Source organism: Mastacembelus armatus, chromosome 5, assembly GCF_900324485.2.
Source record: "Mastacembelus armatus chromosome 5, fMasArm1.2, whole genome shotgun sequence".
Lineage (NCBI taxonomy): Eukaryota > Metazoa > Chordata > Actinopteri > Synbranchiformes > Mastacembelidae > Mastacembelus > Mastacembelus armatus.
Window position 1 is genome coordinate 10,878,613 of NC_046637.1, and position 21,281 is coordinate 10,899,893.

General features: G+C 39.0%; 2 protein-coding genes across 7 annotated transcripts; one reads left to right on the forward strand and one right to left on the reverse strand.

Annotated features, from left to right (window-relative positions):
- Positions 1-490: 490 nt before the first annotated feature.
- On the reverse strand, positions 491-11,261 carry LOC113130993 (uncharacterized). Of its 3 annotated transcripts, XM_026308023.1 has the most exons (4): positions 11,141-11,261; positions 10,837-10,917; positions 3,450-3,599; positions 491-2,721 (listed from the first exon to the last, which is right to left on the reverse strand). In XM_026308023.1, exons 3-4 carry the CDS (start codon positions 3,595-3,597, stop codon positions 1,589-1,591), a joined length of 1,281 nt encoding a protein of 426 aa, XP_026163808.1. In that variant the 5' UTR covers positions 3,598-3,599; positions 10,837-10,917; positions 11,141-11,261; the 3' UTR covers positions 491-1,588. The 3 variants fall into 3 exon arrangements, with proteins under 3 accessions (XP_026163808.1, XP_026163806.1, XP_026163807.1); XM_026308021.1 differs by lacking the exons at positions 10,837-10,917; positions 11,141-11,261 and adding an exon at positions 6,533-7,585; XM_026308022.1 differs by lacking the exons at positions 10,837-10,917; positions 11,141-11,261 and adding an exon at positions 4,146-4,882.
- On the forward strand, positions 7,858-20,178 carry znf362a (zinc finger protein 362a). 4 transcript variants are annotated; one of them, XM_026308019.2, is made up of 9 exons: positions 7,858-8,132; positions 11,707-11,770; positions 13,115-13,355; positions 13,542-13,667; positions 16,884-17,211; positions 18,502-18,726; positions 19,224-19,302; positions 19,406-19,564; positions 19,669-20,178. In XM_026308019.2, the coding sequence occupies exons 2-9, from the start codon at positions 11,708-11,710 to the stop codon at positions 19,786-19,788; spliced, it is 1,341 nt and encodes a 446-aa protein (XP_026163804.1). In that variant the 5' UTR covers positions 7,858-8,132; position 11,707; the 3' UTR covers positions 19,789-20,178. The 4 variants fall into 4 exon arrangements, with proteins under 4 accessions (XP_026163804.1, XP_026163805.1, XP_026163802.1 ...); XM_026308020.2 differs by having other exon boundaries at positions 13,148-13,355; XM_026308017.2 differs by lacking the exon at positions 7,858-8,132 and having other exon boundaries at positions 11,585-11,770.
- Positions 20,179-21,281: the final 1,103 nt, after the last annotated feature.

The following is a 21,281-nucleotide window of genomic DNA, read 5'->3' on the forward strand; positions in this document are numbered from 1 at the left end:
GAAACTTGAATTATCAAGATTTTAATAAAAAATTTTAGTATTTAATATCAATACTCTCATTTTAATAAGTTGGTGAATCCTGATCATTTTGAGTCTTGAATCAGTGATCCATTACAAATTGAGGAGGCAGGATAACCCATTTTACCTTTGTGCTCTGAAAAATCCAACCATCCATTATACCCACTTATTCCTTAACCAGGGTCACGAGGATCTGCTAGAGCCTATCCCAGCTCTCTTTCTGGTGGAAGGCAGGGGTACACCATGGACAGGTCACCAGTCCATCACAGGGCCACATATAGACACACAGACACAAACAACCACACACACTTCCACTCACTCCTATGGGCAATTTAGAGTCACCAGTAAACCTGACATGCATGTTTTTGGACTGTGGGAGGAAACCGGAGTACCCGCAAGCACGGGGAGAACATGCAAACTCCACACAGAAAGGCCGGGTTGCTGTGAGGCAACAGTGCTAACCACTCAGCCACCATGCTACCCTAGAAAACGTATATAGTAACTTATATTAAATGAACCTTTAATATTATGTTACTGTAATTAAATCACTTTTTCAGTTTCAGATTGTTTACAACTTTCAAAATCAGTAAACATGAGCTCAGCTGGATGACAGAGTTGGACAAAGAATTTTTAGTGAATAAAACAGATTTGCCTCAGAAAGAATTAAAAGAAGTAAAAGTTGTGAGTGGTGATATTAACTAATATTTGTCTAACTTTGTTAACAAGTCAAACCATAAAAAGTAGTGCCCCAGTAAGTAAAAAGAACTGTCAGCAAAATGCAATACCAGTAAAAGTACTTGTTAAAGAGAAATACAACCATTTTGAATGATAGTGATGTAGGTTTTTACCACTGTATTTGGTCTCAGCTTTAGTGTAGTCAAATAGTTCTCAAATGCCTGTATGTATGTAGGTATCAGGCATGTATAAAATAACTTAACAATATAAGAGTATAACATTTCCATCAAAAATGTGGTGGACTATTGAGCAGTGTAAATATTCAAGTACAGTACAATTACTTAAGTAAATTTACCTGCTTATTTTCCACCTCTCAGGTGCAGCAGTCCTTTGAAACCAACTGATTTAAGACCAGAGACTGAAATACAAAGAGCGAAAAAACAAAATCTTTGGTACACCCTGAAGTAACTCTATTTATTTATACATTGCTTTATGCCAGCTTTTTATGACACAACATCAGCAAACTTTGGATCATTACTTTTGAAACACTGTTTGCCCTTGGATTAGTTTGATTTAAACTGCACATGCTCATTCTGTGACCCATTGTGTAATGACAAATGCTCTGAGCAGTAAAAGAAGGCCTTCCAGCCATCTGTTTCAGTCAGGTTTAGGGTCTCACTACAAGCACGCCTCAACCTGCCTCCTCAGCACCTTTCAGCAATTTCCACATATTATTCGTCACATGTGAATAGCTCTTTGGTAATGTTTATTTCCACCCCATTCAGACCAGTGTTGACAGGTAGACCTGCTGTCTACGCACATGCAGCATTAATCTAGTGATCCTGCAGCAAATAGTCTCCAATCAACATCCACTTTTGCTTGCACCAGTCTGATTTTATACAAGTGTTTCGTTATGAGAGGTTGATGTGCCATTTGTCTTTGCTTCCGATCGGACCTGAGGATTCAGTGTGGATTTGAGGCACAGCTCCAGCAGTGTTTCTATAGTCCTGATCAGAAGAATGTTCACACTGAGGTTCAGAGGCAGCACAAAGGTAGAGAGCACACCCACAAACCCTATCATTAGTTTCACCCCAAGGCAGGAAAAAATCCACTCTTGCCACCCACCCTCGCTCCTGTATTGTGACTCCACTTTTTCCTTCGTGGTAAATGTCAGAGGTATACCTTTCTTTGTCCTTTCGTGCTTCTGTCCTCCCCTCTCTGCAGACAAACACCCAGGGGAGGTAAGGACAAAGTCTCCATGGTGACACGCCGACATCTGCACGCTATTCCAGAAATATGCTCTGTGAACAGTGCAGCTGCTCTCTGTTTTCTCTGGGTCAACACGCTGTGCTGCCTCCGACACTGACATCCCCAGGTTCACAAGCTTAGAGGGTGTAGGCAGCAATGGAACCAGGTCCTGGCGGTAACTGTCACCATTATTGTTAACTCCATGTTTTGCACTGTGTGTCATCTCCATCTTTGCAGTGGCATGGTGCTGTCTGTGCAGGCCTGTGCTTGCGGCTAGGATGAGCAGAAGGAGGAGGAAGGCCATGCCCCAGCAGGGATTCAGAGCGCTGGGCATGGGACTCAACAGGTTGGGCAAACATCTGAAGAGAGAGTTGGTGTGTAAACAGGCAGTAGCCCACACTTCCTCCAGCTTCAATTGCCACCTGACATTCAGGGCAACAATGACCCACACTGACAGGCAGCATATGTAGCTGATTACATGAAACAACCTCTGGTCTTCGTTTGGGATGTTGCTCTCCTCTTCCTCTTCCACAGTTACTTCACCAGTATAACAACACTGTCCATCAGAGCCCTCTCTATGACTTACTTTCCCATGACTGACAACAGAGGGAGGCCACAGCAGTCTGGTCAGAGTCTCCACAGCAATCAGAGGTGTGGTGAGGAGCAACACCCCGCCATACATTTGGCCGAGAAAGAGCAGGAAGCGCAGAGCGATGACATCGCCAAGTGGGATCTGGTCAGTCAGCCAGGACCCAGAGATCCATAGGAAGCTCAGAAAAACTGTTGGAAACCAAAATGAAGTGTAAGTGAGTTAAACCACTGGTTGGACTGGATAGGAGCAATCATTCACAGTGTGGGGTACGTGAAAAGATTGTGATGTAGTTCATCTAAAAACCTAAAGAAAACAGGAGTTCCAGTGATTTAGCATTCCCATAAAGCTGAGGAACTTAATTAAATAATTCGCTTACAAATAAGGTGAGCTAATGATTTCAACTCTAGACTACTGTTTTGTATGAAATATTTTTTTAAACAAATTTTTTTCTTTAATGTAATTATTAGTGATAAATAATCAAAAATCAATTTAGATGTTGTAGATGATGATGTAGATGATGTTCAACTTTACTAGTATGACTGTACTGAAGTACATTTTTTAGGTGCTTCTCTTTTTTGATTTTCTACTTTTCTATTTCCACTGTACTACATTTCAGGGAAATACTTTTTACTTCATTATTTTCATTTCACATGTAATCAACTGATAAAAAAAATTTGTTTAAATATTATTCATTTTAATGCCTTGTCCCTGTTGCCCTACTCAGGACCTTTCTGCTGGTAATACTTCCACCTTTTAGTAACTTTTACTTCAACCATTTTTCAAAATAAACCCCTTGGCAGGTAGTGTTGATGAAGGAGTACTTAAGGTCATCAGCCACAGCTGTGGTAAACCAGTCAAAAAGGATGGAAACCAGAGGATTAGAGCGCTGTGGTGACGGGCACGTCCTGATACTCACCTGTGACCAGGAAGTCAGTGAAGACTAGAAGGCAGCAGCAGCAGAAACTGACAGGGCCGTGGGTTGTAGTCAGTGAGGGCAAGAAGAGAAGATTGCAGGCGAGTTTGCACACACACAACACCACTGCTCCTTGCAACACACCATCCATGGCTACAACACATAAACATGGGCTTAGTTATTGAAAAACTGGTTTTATTTTTGCTTCAGGGTTGAACAGCTCAGGAATTACAGATACTTTGCTGACAGTCGAACCTCCAGACATTGTTAAATATTTCTGTAACCTTTTATAAACTCACTACTTTGTGGAGCTACTTTGTGAATGTTCTTCCATGTAGTAGCAGATCAATAATTACTGTGTACATTAGTACTGAACCCTGGACTAGACAGCTGTTTACAGTTAATCAAAAATGAGCTGTCTGCTTCTGTCAGCCTGCACAATATATACATTTGTTTCAAACATGATATTAGACACCAGGAATGAATAACATAGTGATATGAAACATCAAGTAAAGTGAGCAGAGATGCAAATTTACATTAGACGTGTGCACAGACTCCGACCTTACTGTAAATATCTACCTGCTGATCAAGAGACTGGTGCAAAAATCAACCATCTCATATGGTCAAAGAAGAAAATTCAAATTACATGTAAAAGAACAATGTGAGCCTAGATTAGACATAAATTACAGTGACTCCTACCTCTGCTCTCAGGAGCCTTCAGAACAGCATGTCAGTCTGAGCCTCAAATGTTCAGCCTGCTCCCTTCACCTCCCCATTTGCTCCACCCTCATGGGGGATAATGACCCTCACCTCCCCCCTCCCGTGCTCCTTGCACCTGGCCTGTGTGGAGGTGAGGGAGCACGTGTGTCTCAGAGGGTGTGGCACTGTTTGTACCGACAAGAAAACCAGTCTGACAGCTACCTAACTAAAAGTGAGACATGCAAAGTCGACCTCTTTGTTTGTGTGTTTGTGTTAGATAAGAAACAGCTGAAGAGATGATGTTCCATCTTCAGAGAGCATGTGCAAACATTTCTGTTACACCCACCTTGTTCAAACTCCTGCACGTTATTTTAAAGGTTACAAGAAACATAAAGAAGGATTAGACTGTAGATTACATGTTAAGAGGATGACGCTATATCCTGGTGATACATTTGAACAGTTGCAAATACGATTCACTTCTGCTTTGCAGTGCAGAGCTAAAAACTAAAATTCTCTGTTGTAACCCATTCCTTATGAATCCAAAGCGACAATAATCACTTTGGCTTCTAGTTCCAGCCACTGCACACTGTTTGGACAGATGGGATGTTCCTCTTTAACTAACAAAAGGGAGTTACTTTATACATTATTTATCTATGAGGCTCCCTGTCCCTGCTCTCTGATTACATCTAAATACACTGTTTATAATGCCAGGTCACAGGACAGTGTCTGTTTAACTGTTGCTCATGTTCAAACTATTTTTAATGCACGTTATAGGGAAAATGAGTTGTAAAGTAACATTGATGTTAACATTTTTCTGACATTTAGAGTTCCCTTCTATCTGAGCACCTTAAGAGACTTCTAATTCCAGTTGGCTTAAAACTGAAAGTTAGGTTTCAATATGTGCAATATGAACTTTGAAGCTTTTTTCTGCCAACCCGGACAAGAAACCCTTAAAATGTTCAGGGAAATGGATTTTTGAACATCTCACAGTCAACAACAACTGCAGAAACATCTTCGGAGGAAGACTCAAAAATCAAAATCAGGTACATCTCCTTTTTGAAACCAGGACGCTTGAGGACATGTCGTTCATATGCAAAGAACAGGTTCACAGACCACAGTTTTATCAGGTTTTTTTTCTCTCACATCAATCTACAGCAGGAAGAAGGAAGTTGTGCAAAAATGTCAAATATACTGTCAAATATACTGTAGAAAGATGATCTGGGAGAAATGATTTGGTAGTGGGCAAAACAAAAAAGTAAAGAGAAAACATCATAGGATGCTACAGTATAGAGATTAATTTTTTTTATGAAACTTATCAGAAAAATGTTATAGAAAAAACAAACACATTTTCTACATAGTAGTGAAGTTGAAATGTGCTCGTATTTATTGTCTTTAGATTTAGTTTTCTCAGAGATCAGAGAATGAAAAAGTGGTTATCTTTCTAATTATTGGTAGTTGCTTGATTTGGATGCCTATTGTAGCCTCAATGTGACTTACGCCAAACATATGAGATAGAATCATTTGGTGTTTTGCATCAGCCCTGGGTATGACCATAAATTTGAATGTGTGCTGGTGTTTAATTCTATCTGTGTGTGCAGATTTCCTGCCTACTGTACATGCAGTTGCATGTAGGTAAGAAAGGGCTATAGATGCTAGATATATATATATATATATATATGTATATATATATATATTATTTATATGTATACAATGATTAGATTTCTTGGATTTAACATTAATGTATTTTATGTAAATACATTAATTATAATAATAATTTAAGTTCAAATATTAATCTATATGTCTCCAATTTTGAGCCTATAAATTATGTAACAAGTTCTTTGGGGCTTTATTAATGGTCAGTAGATCATTTACTAATGTCTTATATACTATGTTGGTCAAAAAACATTTACAAGACCAACTCTGAAGTTGCCAAAATGCCCATCAAAGGACTCTGATGGGCGTTTATCCTCCTCCACATTTCTTTTGCTTTTTAATTCTCTAATTCATCAGAAAAATAGTTATAATGGAGTGTTACCCTCTGGAGGTTAGCAGAGGACCCACATTTATTTGCTAACAAGAAAGGCACAACTCTAGACTTCATTAAAAAAAAAAGATTAAAGATGTGACAGTGCAGCAACATATTACAGGAGGTTTTATTATTAGAAAGTCAAAAACCCATGAGAACTGATCACAAAACAGAATGAGTAAACACCAGTGGACTGGATGTTTCACAACCTGGTAACCCAAAACTTGCTGGCTTCTGCTTTACCAATAAAGGATTATTAGCACATTGAATGACTGTCTAATTTTGCCTACTGTTATTGACAAGGCTCTGAGAAAAACATAGAGTTTATAGTCCATTTTTAATACAATAAAATACAACTTACTTGTTAATTTTAAGAACATGTGTGGTTAAGTCACATCTCATTTTCCCGTGTGAAGAAATATTGCTCATCATTATTTAATGATCACTCCATATAACAACAAAGGGATGGTTTCACCTGGATGGGAAGACCCAATAATCGTGTGATCAGTTTCATATAAGACCATTTTCTTCCTGATGTCCATGTGGAATTTCAGGCTGTGTAAATAGGTTCAGAGAATTTTACAGGTAAGAAAGTCATTTTTAGTCAATTTTAATTAGTTTAGTGGTGATAATGTTAAAAATAAAATGATTCATTCATTTTCTTTTTTCAGGTTGAGGAAAACTGATAGGGGTGTCCCTGTGTACATACTTCATCCTTCTCAGATGAGGTGAGACAGGGAAAAGACGGTAAAACCAGAAAATACCTGGGCAGATTTTGCAAGAAATTAGAAAACCTCAGAGAACAAGGATCAAGACAGCTGCTGTGTGGGCTGTGTCACACCAGCCGAAATCTTCATTGTGCAGCAAAATATGCTGAGTGCTTACTTGACTGAAGCAGCAGATTTGTATTTTGAACTCCCTCCACCTGACACAGGCCTACTGAGGATCTGACAACTGCAGATTAGAGGGGGTTGGGTGTAATAGGAATTTGTCATGTATTTTTGGGAGCTGTCTTGGTATGTACATACAATAAAACTAATTTATGCATAATTTGTGGTGGAGACTCAACTTTCATTATTATTGTTACAACTAACCCCAGTAGTATTGGCGCAGGTTGTAACAAAAGGAACTTCTTCAATCTATGAATGAATCTTGTGATATAACAGCAGAGGTTGGGGAAAAAAATGCTATTTGTAGTAGAGGTGACAGATTTCTAATTCAAATAGTGTTGCATCCATCCCTGGTTTCCATACATAAGGTCTCCTCACCACTAGCAGAGCCTGTCAGCTGTGGCAGCAGTGCCACCTCCTGCTGAGCTCAGCACAAGGCATATTAGCAGCCTATCATGCTGCTCTGAGAGGATTACACTTCATATTTACCTAGTGACCTGGGACAGAGACTGCTTTTATACAGACTGAGTTAGATCCCACATGTAATGCAGCAATTATAGTCTCATTCTCTCTTTTGTGCATAAAAAGTGACCCCGTGTCTCTCTGATGACAAATAAAAGCTCAGTGTCTTTGTTTTATTTATTTTTTGTTTGTTTTCTTTTGGGTTTTGTTATTGTGTTTGTTTGGTTTTTTTTTTAGACTGATGTCAGTGATTAGAAAACAATATATTAACCACCACATCCGTCGCTGTGCAGGAAAATCATGATAACTACAAAGTCCCCACGCACGACGCTCAGTTTTATCTGCCGCTGCGGCGCAATGGCGATCGCCAACATCTGCGAGGAAACAGGCAGCGCTGAAACGAGAAACCAGAAAATGGGTTAAAAAATCTGCTTCAGCTCGGTGTTTTGACACTGAGCGGTTCCTCGCCTGCAGCACCCAGAAGTGAACAGCAGGCGAACCGGAAGGTTTGAAGTCCGACTGAGAGCAGGCAGAAAGAAGAGACTAATCCTTTATATATATATAAAAAATAAATTAAAAAAAAAAAAAACCTTTCCTCTGCTGGTTCAGGTATGTTGTCTTCTCGACGCAAACATCTCTGCCTCTTTTTTTTTTTTTTTTTTTGTTCTCTTCTCTCACACGAACGCAGCCTCCTGTGCCGCCGTTTCTATTGAAGTCACGCAAAAGTTGCAATTTTAAAAAAAAAGAGCGTTTGTGGCGCAGAGATTTCCGATTTTCTTTTCTTCCGTCGGGTAAATAAAAGCTTTGGTTACGCCTCGGTGTTAACGGGGACGTTAGAGTTTATGGCTCGGCAGCGGCAGAGCATTCAGCAGCGGCATCATGATTGTTGTAGGAAGTGTCAGGCTGTTTTTTTTTTCCCCCCTCCTCAAGCCGGGCTATTCAAACCTGCAAATCAAAGTAAACAATCATCCGTATGCTTAATGCAAATACGCCACGTCCAGACGGCTCTCCAAGGCGTTTCTTTACACCTGGAGAACTATCTGCTTATTATATTGGGATCTGCAGAATATGGCGTCCAGTGCTTATAAAAATAAGACAGGGCTGCCATTTTTGTTTTCCTTTTGTCTGAAATTTTTTAATAAACTGTCTGAGAATGTGGGAGAGGCAGCGGACAGACCGAGGCTCCGTCTCTGTTTCCACTGAGGGCTGCTGGGGTTCACGTTCAAAGACCTGCGTCTTTTAACGCAGCAGCTACAAAAAGAGGAGAAAAGTTAACCCTAAGTTTTGTTCTAGACGTGCACTTGTATTTGTTTGATCACAGTAATGATGTGGTTCCTGTTATACTGAGGCAGCTGAAAGTGACTGATTGGAAAAAGAGGCTTTCTCTCTGCACACCACAACACCTGACCCTGATTTACTACTAACCATCCTTAGGATTATTATAACACCTAATCTACCGTATAGAAATAGATCAGTATACTTAAATATTAATGATAACTGTATTTACAGCTTTAACAGCAGCATAGGATGTTCTTTCTATTTTATACTTTGCTCTTTTTTTTATTGTGATTTTCACCTGCACTTGAATTTCCCTTCTAATCTAATATTAATATTATTGTATATATATATATATATATATATATATATATATATATATTTCTAATATATATATATTTCTAATAGATTTTATAAGGGTTTCAAAACAATAATTAATGGCCTCACTAACGGTTAGTAAATGAATGACTAATGCTTTATGCATCTTTATAGATAAGATCTTTTAGGTTTCCAGGATATGACTTCTGTTAATTATTTCTATTTGATGACAATCCAGAAATAATCAATGAATAGATGATTAGGGGTTTTCACATTTTCAACCAACCCATCAGGCATAAATGTTATTAAGCAAATTTTTCGGTAAGTGGTGTAAAGAGTCAAAGACATTTTTCCATAACATGACAACCCAGTATTAGATCTACTGCACTGGTTCTTTTATGCCTTTACTAAACCTTTTTTAAAAGTGGCTTAGTCGACAGTAGTTCAATGCGCCACTTTAAGAATAATTATTATTTATTAAATTAATACTAAAAAAAACCACCACCAAAAACAATTAACTGATTAGTCTCTAGCAAAATAAAGAAAAAGAATGATGATTCATGAATCATCAAAAACTGCAAAATATTTCTGGTTCTTGCCTCTACAATATGAGGATTTGATGTTTTTCTTTGTCATATATGCTAGTAAATATTTATGGGTTTAGGCTGCTGGCCGAGTTAAACAATAAATTTGTGTCGTTTGGGGCTTTAAAAAACTGTAGTAAGCATTTTTTAGATAAAACTAATTCTCAAACAATCAACAAAATGATCAGCAGAATAATTAACAATAAAAATCTATTTGTAGCCATAAAGAGCAAATAACGAGCTCCTCTTTAGTGCACCCACATCAAACATACTGCAAGGGTTATTTTTTTCTTCCACAACCTCCTGGAAGTAATTACAACCCTAAAAATGACTTGCTGGCATAAATATTAAAGCCTTATTGAAATGCAGCTGTATTTGTTCAAAAACATAAAGCCCTTCTAGCAAAAGTGGCACAAGTAGTCCTAAAGTAAGTAAGTAAGAGTACTGCAGTCTAGACCTGACTCTAAAGTTGCAGAAGTTAACATGGTGAAGGGAAGATCTCAACATTACTGCAATTCATAGATAGTGCTTTACTGCCATAAAATGTTTTCTCACTATTGCATGTCCTGTTAGAAAGTGACACAAAGTCGTCCTGCAGAATTCAAAGTCCTGAGCCTGTTCCTTCGAGGCAGAAAGCCTGCAGGAAGTGAATCTGATCCCCTCTGGCATCATTAGAGAAATATTTTGTGGGGTTTACTGTACTCTTGTACCCCTGGACATATCGTTTTTGTTTCTTTTGGCTCGCAGATGTGGACTGTGTTATGCCTCTGCTAAACCAAACAGACACAGGAATGGTGAAGTGTGCCAAAGCATGCAGTGCAAAATGTTTTAAAAAAGAACTTCATACGGACTAGAAAAGAAAAGCTATGGAACAGCTCCCTACGTCTTAAAAATTAGATTGTCTTCACCAATCTGGTCAAACATGGTCTGCAGTAAATGGATCAAGCACTGTGCTTAATTGTAGCCTATGGAAATCATATATATTATCACTTAAATGAGAATATGTCATGCTATGATTTTGCATTACATATGTTACAAAACAAACTGCTGCATCACTCCAAAGTCACTGTGGTATCTGTGGAGCATCTTTTATTTAAGTTAATAATTGTTCAGTATATTTAAGTTGGTTTACTGACCTTTCAGCTTGTGAGACTGGTTATGTCATTCGGGTCTTGCTGTACTCTGAGTTCAGACTGTGCAGCGTTTCCCATCAGACCCTGTACCAGCCGGGGGCCCATTGTGTCAAGGAGGAGACAGACAGCGACAGATTAGGAGCAGAGCCACATCAATTTTAACATTTCTGGTTTCTCTGATAAGCATTTGGAGAGTTCCCTCACTAACTATTATGATCATGTGAGAGCCCATCTCTCAGGCAGCATGCTCATCATGTAGATTTGTGGTTGGAAATCCTTAATCCTTTAAACATCCTCCTTTACTCACCGCAGTAAGTCAGGAACATCGACTCTGCTATCGCAGATTAAGCGCTGGCTTAGAGACACTAGATCTCATTGGAAAGAATCTAAGACCTAATACAGTATGTCTTTGAAAATATACTGTCACAAGACTGGGACAAGTTATCTGAAATTATCACATCAAATAGTCAGCTGCTGCTTGGGTGGAGAGCTACTGGCATAACTGTCTAGCTGCTGATTTCCACCCTAACAACAGATCCACACATACATTTACAGGAACACTTTGCAACAGTGCTTACCAACCTGGGATAAACCCAAGGGGTATAAGATGATTGCTAGGAGAAAGAAGATTTTGTTGTTGTTGTTTTTTTTGTTTGTTTGTTTGTTTGATTTCAAATTTTATTCTTTTTTTTAAATAAATTACTTAAAATAAAGCAAGATAAAAGTCCACTAACCTGTGCACCCAGTGATGAGACATCACAAACCAACTATCTGTACTGGTTAGATATACTGGCAGGTATTTTCCCTGATGGACAGATGGAGAGGCTGAGTCATGCTGTCATTTTGTTTATGGCCCTTGTGTCTTCATTTCAGGATGGCTGAACCTCGCTTTAACAATCCCTATTTTTGGCCTCCACCTCCTGCGATGCCTGGCCAGGTGAGTGATTCTGGTATTTACACTTATTTGCAGCAAAGTCATTGCATTGTACATTTATGGTTTAGAGGTTTTATTGTATTTTTTTATGAGTGGATGAGATGATAGATAACGTTTCATCTCTAATAGCTATGCAGCCACTAGACTGTTAGCTTATCTTAGCACAAACAGTGGCGTTTTTGTTGGTTTTGTTTTGTTTTGTTTCTGACAACCAGACCAGAAGTAGTTCAATTAGAGCCACAGGTCACCCTAGAGTGCCAACAAGTGGAGGGGTGCCAAAATAGATTTTCTTTTCTTTCTTTTTTTTAAAATAAAGCTTTAACATCCGTGTTTTCTAACTAAGTAAATGTGTTCAGCACTGATGCAGTGTCTAATGTGTTCATAAATACGAGACGGTCTCCTATACATTTAGGCCTACTTTATAAGTAGCACGGACAAAACACATTGAACAAATAAGTGAAAAAAGCAAAAATGTGTATAACGTGAATCGTCTGTTTGAGATGGTATTTGCTATTTAATTCAGCTTCTTTTTTTAATTGTTTTTTTTTTTTTGTTCAGTCATATTTTTATACTGAAATAAAAGTGCACATTAGCACATTGTACCTTCTGACATTAGTATATTGTATTATTTTTGTTTGTGTCCTTGGAGTACGTTTGTGTGTCTGGCCACTAGACATCATCTTGCATGGGTCACAATACATACCACCACCACCACCACCACCCTGATGTCGCAATGTATTGTTTTTGTACAAATAAGACAAAGATGATATGAGATGTTAATCTGTGACCTGATAGCAACATTTTGTGCTATTTGAACACTTGCTGTTTCCTTTTAAGTTAAACTAGTCAACAGTGTAACTGCATATTCAGAATATTAATGTGGGAGTGGTATTGATCTTCTCCCCTTCTGACTACTGGTGAGAAATCAAATCATTTCTCAGCCTGGGGTTTAGGGCCACCTTAAGGATCCCAAGCTGGATCTGAAGGGTTAAATGATAATTCAAGAAATACACAGAGAAATGTTATTTGTTGCTTTTGTACTAATACTAATTTGTCACCCTCTAAAAAATTATACACTTGATTCTTTCACTTCTTCAGGTTTCTAAAAATAGGAAAAATTTTTTTATCCAATCCTCTACCACACATATGTGATGAGCGGTTCACAAAAACAAACAAAAAAAACAGGTTGGTAACCACTGGTGTAATAGGTATCAGCTGCTCTTTTTCTGTGTTATAGTTAAAATGTCACACATCAGCCAATAGAGGGAACCATAGCGCCATAAATTGACAATGACTGAACTGACAGTGGCTGTTCTCTTGTCACAAATGCTGTTTCCTGGCTGTCAGCTGGATAACCTAGTCTTGATCAATAAAATCAAGGAGCAGCTGATGGCGGAGAAGATCAGGCCGCCGCATCTGCCTCCTGCCTCAGTCCCTTCCCAGCAGCCCTTGCTGGCTCCCCCAAGTCAGGTGGAAAGTGGCCAGCAGGGGGTGCCCAAAGCCCAGCAGATGCAAGTTCTCCACAGCCACAGCCCATCTCAGCCTGATATCGCCCTGCATGCCCGTCCTGCCTCCAGCTCAGTCACAGGTACTCCTGATTTCACTACTCACCAACATTGGTGAAAACAGTCAACAGTCAAAAGATTATTCTTACACAGCTGAAATGTTGCTTGTGATAAATATATTTTGTTTGGCAACTTAATAACAATGGAGGTAAAACTTTATGTTGTGTATATTTTAAAAATTATACATTTTTTGGCATTTTTTTTACCAGGCCGTATTTTGGGGGATGTAAACTTAAATCTGGACGATAAGGCAGCTATAAAAGCCAGAGGATTATGGGAAGACTGGCATCTGCGTCAACTCATGGACCATCCCTCAAGGACAAACCACGTCTCAGGTAACCACCAAGCTCCCAAGCAGGGTCTATTGTTGTGCAAACAATGAAATGAAAAGAAAGGCCTGTTGTTCTACTCCGATCTGCAGAGTGTGATTAGGTAGGTTAAGTTAAGATAAAATAAAACTTACAAATTGAAAAAAAAAATTTTATTTTATGTATACAGCTGCATTTAATTGCATCATTCTGATTCATTTCAAATCAGTCCAAACTCTGAAAGGAAAATGCTATACCTCTTTCCATGTCAGCATTGTCTTTACCTATCTAAACTACTGTATATTCAGATAAATGTGATATTATCCTCTTCACATGGAAGAGGATAACCCACCCACTGTTTTAATCACACCCTTGATCTTGTTCTGACCTATGGCATCGAAATTGAACATCTAATAATTTTTCCCCCAAATTCTGTTTTGTCAGATCATTCTTTAATAACTTTCGAATTTAAAATGATGGATCATGCAGCGTCTGGAAGAAAATTCCACTACAGCAGATGTTTATCCGACAACGCTGTTAATAAATTTAAGAAAATGATTCCATCTTTATTTGCATCTATGCCAAGTATAAACATAGTGGAGGGCAGCTGCCTTAATCCTACTCCCTACCAAATTGATCATGTTGTTGACAGCGCTGTAACCTCACTGCGTGAAACGCTTGATTCTGTAGCCCCTCTGAAAAAGAAGTTAGTGATTCAGAGAAGACTAGCCCCATGGTATAATTTACATGTTCGTACCTTAAAGCAGGCATCACGAAGGCTGGAAAGGAAGTGGCGTTCCACAAACTTAGAGGAAATTTTTCTAGCCTGGAAAAACAGTCTACTAACATATAAAAAAGCTCTCCGTAAAGCCAGAACTGCATACTATTCATCACTAATAGAGGAAAATAAGAACAATCCCAGGTTTCTTTTCAGCACTGTAGCCAGGCTGACAAAAAGTCACAGCTCCGTTGAGCCCAGTGTTCCCTTAGCTCTCAGCAGTGATGAATTTATGAGTTTCTTTACAAATAAAATCACAACTATTAGAGATAAAATTCAGCAGATGCTTCCTATACCTGCAATAAATGAATCTTTTACTACAGTAGCTCTTGAATCATCTGTAGGACCTCAGTTATGTTTAGACTGCTTCTCTCCCATAGATCTCTCTGAATTTACATCAGTAGTTGCTTCATCGAAATCATCAACGTGTCTCTTGGACCCCATCCCAACTAGACTGCTTAAAGGCACCCTGCCATTAATGAACTCATCTTTATTGGACTTGGTAAATTTATCTCTAGTATCAGGCTACGTACCACAGGCCTTTAAGACTGCAGTAATCAAACCTTTACTCAAAAAGCCTAGTCTTGATCCAGGAGTCTTGGCTAATTATAGACCAATATCCAACCTGCCATTTATTTCTAAAATCCTAGAAAAAGCTGTTGCTAAGCAGCTATCAGACCACTTACACAGGAATGAACTATTTGAAGATTTCCAATCAGGATTTAGAGCACATCATAGTACAGAAACAGCACTGTTGAAAGTCACCAACGATCTTCTCTTAGCCTCAGATAATGGACTTGTTTCGATACTTGTCCTCCTAGACCTTAGTGCAGCATTCGACACCATTGACCACAACATCTTATTACAGAGACTGGAGCATGTGATTGGTATCAGAGGAACAGCGTTAAAGTGGTTCCAATCCTATTTATCGGACAGATTCCAGTTTGTTCATGTCCATGATGAACCTTCCACACGAACAAAAGTTAGTTATGGAGTTCCACAAGGTTCTGTGCTAGGACCGATTCTGTTCACCCTGTACATGCTTCCTTTAGGATATACCATTAGGAAGCACTCTATTAATTACCACTGCTATGCGGATGACACTCAGTTATATCTATCTATTAAACCTGTTAACACAAACCAGTTAACCAGACTTCAAGCCTGTCTAACTAACATAAAGGCCTGGATGACCAGTAACTTTTTACTTTTAAACTCGGAGAAAACAGAAGTCATTATATTTGGGCCTAAAAATCTCAGAAATAACTTTTCTAAAATTATAGCTACTCTAGATGGCATAGCCCTGGCCTCCAGCACTACTGTAAAAAACCTTGGAGTTATTTTTGACCAGGACATATCCTTTAACTCACACATAAAACAAATTTCTAGAACTGCATTCTTTCACCTGCGCAACATTTCCAAAATTAGGAACATCCTGTCTCAAAATGATGCAGAAAAACTAGTCCATGCATTTGTTTCCTCAAGGCTAGATTACTGTAACTCATTACTATCTGGATGTCCTAATATCTTAATAAAAAGCCTCCAATTAATCCAGAATGCCGCAGCCAGCGTCCTGACAGGAACTAGCAAGAGAGATCATATTTCTCCTATATTGGCTTCTCTTCATTGGCTCCCTGTAAAATATAGAATAGAATTTAAAATCCTTCTTCTCACATACAAATCCCTTCATAATCAAGCTCCTTCATACCTTAAAGACCTCATAGTACCATATTATCCCAATAGACCACTTCGCTCTCAGAGTGCAGGCCTACTTGTGGTTCCCAGAGTTCTCAAAAGCAGAATGGGAGGCAGAGCCTTTAGCTATCAAGCTCCTCTCCTGTGGAACCAGCTCTCAGACTGGGTTCAGGAGGCAGACACTCTCTGTACTTTTAAGGCTAGACTTAAAACCTTCCTCTTTGACAAAGCATATAGTTAGGGCTGGCTTCAGGCAACCCTGAACCATCCCTTAGTTAGTTATGCTGCTATAGGCCTAGACTGCCCGAGGACCATCGGTGCACTGAGCTCCCCTACCCTAACCCCCCCCCCCTCTCCCACCTCATGTATATTCCACCATTGAATGTTACTAACCTTGTGCTCTCTCTCTCCCCTAGTTTGTGCTCTCTCCCTCCCTCTCTCTCTCTCTCTCTCTCTCTGTACCGTTTTTTCTTCCGTTAAAGGGAGTTTTTTCCTCTCCACTGTCGCCAAGTGCTTGCTCATAAGGGAATTGTTGGGTTTTTAGTTTTAGTTTTTGTAAAGTGCCTTGAGATGATTTGTATTGTGATTTGGCGCTATACAAATAAAATTGAATTGAATTGAAATTGAACATGGTAAGTTAAAGTTTGTCCATCATACTGTTACTCTAAGTATCTACAGTTTTGTTCTGCTGTATCCATTTTGGGTATATGCAAACCCTCTGTGAAACTGTGATATTTCTGTCTATATGTCTTTTTCGTCTTTGCACTTCTCAGGTGTGGCACTAGCATCCAGAACAGGTAACCTCAACACCTCAGAGATAATCACCCCCACCACGCCCACATCAAGCAGCCATACTCGGCTGGGTGGGGCTCCCACCCCTCACTTCATCTCAGGGTTTGCCAGTGGCCACGGGATGGACCCTGGGAAGAACAACGGGGGTCTCGTGGGCCTCCTGGGGCCTCCTCCAAAGGAGGAACGAGGCCGTAAAAGGATCAAAGCAGAGAATGGGTCTTCATTGTTGGTTGTGCCCTACCCAATCCTAACGTCAGGCAACGACCAGTCCTGTGTCACCATCACTGCCAAAGAGGGAAAGACCTACAGGTATGAAAGGAATTTTTTTTAATGCAGCTTGTCTCATTTGGCAGTTGGACATTTCTTCCTGTACAGTACTGGTGCTAAGCAGGCCTGTATAAACACAGTTAACTAACAAAGGAATTCCTCTGACTTCTGGCTCACAGTTGTTTTTAGATAGTCTTGCAGGTTTCGGATATCCTGCTCTGCTCCCAAAGAAAAGGAGAAAATACAGTGATGACTACACTGGTGGTTAAGTCTGCAATGTAGAACACAAAAAGAACAAACCATATCCATAGGAATAAGAAATTATTTCTGACTCACCAAAATGTCAGAGCACATAAAACATGTAATTTATAGAACAAGCAGAAACAGAACAAAAGTAGCGTACTACATAACACAGTGAACCTTTTAGTGAAAAAAAATATTTAAACAAATACTCAAAGAATCCATAAAATATTAAAATACTAAATAAAATCCAGTGGGGACTAAAAATGTAGGTTGTTTGTTCGCCAAACTCACACTCCGGCCTCCCAGAGTTCAGAGCCTCAAACCATCAGTATGTTTGTGGTTTTATTGCTTGTTGTCTCAGTGTATGTCACTCAACTTAATCTGGCCTTTCCAGTTCTACTAAAGTCGTGACAAAATACACCACACACAGACATGCAAAGTGGTGGAAGAAGTATTTGGTTCCTGTAGACCAGGTATCACCAACCCATGTTCGTTGAGTTCTGCTGTACCTGTTTGTTTTCTAACTATCCCTGCCCTTCCAGTTTCTGAATGGCTGAACAAACAACAGGGATAGTTGAAAAACAAGCAGGGCTGTGGTGCTTGAGGAACATAGGTTGGTGATGCCTGCTTTAGACTGTATGGATTAGTCAAGCCTGGGATTAGGATATGTAGAAATACAAGCATTATCCTTAAAATGCAGTTAAATCCACATTGAATGCATGCATTATGCAATATATTACACTATTATGTTCTGTGTTTGTTTGGGCATATCATGTTTTGTGAATACATTTTTGGTCTGCAGAGTTTCTAGTACCTATAGCTGTTTAATAAAACAAGTAACTTAGGTTATTTTTTTTACTGTACTTCCAGTAAACACAGCACTTGTGTAAGCGTATGTAGTATACCCACTGTGACGTTTTCCAGTGTTATCACCATTTTCACAGTTTAAAAATTCTGAAGGTGAACAGAGTGGAAGCAAACACAGTGTAGAGTGGAAGCACACACAAACTTCCTAGTACAGCCAAAGTTGGTAGTGATTCATACGGTCTACAGCTGTATATATGTGTGTGTTCTGTTTTCTTCACGCAGATGCAAAGTTTGTCCGCTGACCTTCTTCTCCAAGTCAGACATGCAGATTCACTCCAAAACGCACACAGAAGCTAAGGCTCACAAGTGTCCTCACTGCACTAAGTCCTTTGCAAACGCATCCTACCTGGCCCAGCACCTTCGCATACACCTGGGTGTCAAACCTTATCGCTGCTCCTACTGTGAGAAATGTTTTCGCCAGCTCTCCCACCTGCAGCAGCACACCAGGTCTGACCTTTGAACCATTCCCAGCGTGTTTGTGACTGTGGGTTTTGTGATTTTATTATCTGTCGTTTAATATGATTGTTATGTAATATCAATTTAGCTCTAATGTCAGGTTACATTTTCATCTTCATAATGAGCATAACAATATTAAGCTGTGGCTTAATATAAACTAATACATGTAACATACTTCATGAAATTGTCTCATATGAATTGTTTTTTAGAAGGTTTTTAAAATATTTCTTTTCTTTCTGAATCCAGCAGGTATCAACGTTAACAATTTTGTTAATTCATATGCACAAATAGATTTTTTTGTTGTTCTCTCAAAAGACCCAATTCAATCTCAGGCACTTATGAAACTAACCTTTTTTTAGATCGCCTTGGTGGTATCTCAGATGTATTTCAAAACAACGCAAGTTTCTTCAGCTTCCTGTGTTCCTTGTCAGCTTTTTTAAAAACCCATTTCTGTTGGCTAATGTTGAGGTAACATTTTTTTGTTTCAGAATCCACACAGGCGATCGGCCATATAAATGTGCCCATCCAGGATGTGAAAAAGCTTTTACTCAGCTGTCTAATCTGCAGGTAAAGTTCACTGCGTTCTCTTCCGCAACTCAGTCCACAACCTTCTGCAGGAAAAGTGCTGCAGGACTCATTTGGTGTTATTTTTTTGTTGTCATTGCTGAAGTCTCACCAGAGGCAGCACAATAAAGACAAGCCCTTCAAATGTTCCAACTGTTACCGTGCCTATTCAGACTCTGCTTCGCTGCAGATCCACTTGTCTGCGCATACCATCAAAAACACCAAGGCCTACTGCTGCAGCTTGTGCGGCAGGGCGTACACTTCAGTGAGTCCAAAATTAGGAATCCACTTAACTTTACATTTTAGAATGAATGTTTACTGGGGTAGTGATGTGTAAAATTGTTTTTTTTTTGTTTGTTTTTTTTTCAGGAAACTTACCTCATGAAGCACATGGCCAAACACACAGAAGTAGAACATGTGCTGTCCCACCACTCCCCACAGCACAGGACAGAGTCACCCATCCTCCCTATACGGATCTCCCTAATCTAAGCTCCTCAACCATCCCCTTCTCCCATCAAGAGGTTTCCTGTGATATTGGCACGCCTCTGATAGACTTCGAATCCATATTTGGGTTCAAAATATGTGCCAGATTGTACCTGTATCTTGTGAAAAGGTGCTCTCTTAATGAGTATAACCTCTTTTTCTTTCTTGCTGACCAGATAGTATTATAGGGGACGTCCAAAGATGATTTCTCAGCACTTTCAGGCCTGAAAATGGAAGGTCTAAAAATGTTTTTTTATGTGACTTCACAGAAAAAAAGTCTTGCTCCAGGCAGCTACTTGGAAAATCTTTTAAACATGTTTTGTGTTATAACAAATCACTTTGTCTTTTTAATAGGGTCCTTTCTTTCTTTACTTAAGTTTGCAAAATCAAAAACAAAAAAACATTTGCATCAGAAATAAGTCTTCCGTTAGCCAGCTGGCCAAGTGTGTATATCCTGCCACTTTGTATTTGAGTGTTTGCAATGTTTCACCAATTACACTTCCAGAAAGTACACATAAAAAAAATGCATCATTGTGGTAATTTGACCTTGTTTCCACAGTCACCCTGACTGGAATTTACATGACTCATAATGAGATGGAAGTTTTTTCAGTTACACAGATTTTGTTTCATATGCTCGTCAACATAAAAAGAGAGAATTCAGACTCAACTTTTTGCAGCATTGTCACCCTTCATTAATGCATAAGCACCCACACATAGCCAGTGTAATTCCTACCCAAGTGTCTGTATCAACCGCAGCCACTGTCTCGCTCAGTTCCCAGAGTTTACTTCTGCATGTGAAAGCCATGGAGATGCTGTAAATCTTTCACACATATGTAGACATTTGGCTTATTACCCTTTTAACACTTCACTAACTTTTGTGAGCGTGGCACTTTGTTTGATTAAGCAACATGATGTAAATATATAATTCAACATGAATTTTCCACCACATGATCAAGGGAAATATTTTTAATCTTCAGTTTAATCGGGTTAACTTTAAAAAGTGTTAAATTATAAGCACTTAGTGTTTTATTGAAAATAGACTAAAAATTGAGTCAATTGATGCAATCAATGTGCGAGTTTCTTCTTCTTCTTCTTTCTTCCAGCACCTTTTTAAGTACTAGAAGTGAATGCAGAAATTTGTTTTTGTTAAGATTCAGTCAAACCTGCCTGAATATATAAACTATCAATTTATCTTGCCAAGTTCACCAAAACATTTACGTTTTTGTGTTACTTTTATATCAAATGATGCACTTATGGTACTTTTTGTCAACTTTGTATTTAATTGGCTGTACAGAAAAATAATACATGTAAGTGGCAAGACTGAAATGTTACTCTGCAACCTTGCTGCTGCCACACAAACTTTAATAATGAGTATCTATCCATGATGTATAATGGAATCTTCAACCTTATTTTCATTTTCATTTTTCCATTGTGTTATGAATGAACACCTGCCATTTTATATGCATTTAAGCCTTAACTTTGTTACAATTCTAGGACCC

Excerpts from the sequence above, each read along its gene's own strand:
- LOC113130993 (XM_026308021.1), bottom strand. Across the intron at positions 2,722-3,449 it reads CACTGACTTCCTGGTCACAG|TTTTTCTGAGCTTCCTATGG; the intron begins GTGAGTATCAGG and ends GGTTTCCAACAG.
- znf362a (XM_026308017.2), top strand. The coding sequence starts at position 11,666 with ATGCTGTCATTTTGTTTATGGCCCTTGTGTCTTCATTTCAGGATGGCT. Across the intron at positions 13,356-13,541 it reads TGCCTCCAGCTCAGTCACAG|GCCGTATTTTGGGGGATGTA; the intron begins GTACTCCTGATT and ends TTTTTTTACCAG. Across the intron at positions 17,212-18,501 it reads AAAGAGGGAAAGACCTACAG|ATGCAAAGTTTGTCCGCTGA; the intron begins GTATGAAAGGAA and ends TTCTTCACGCAG.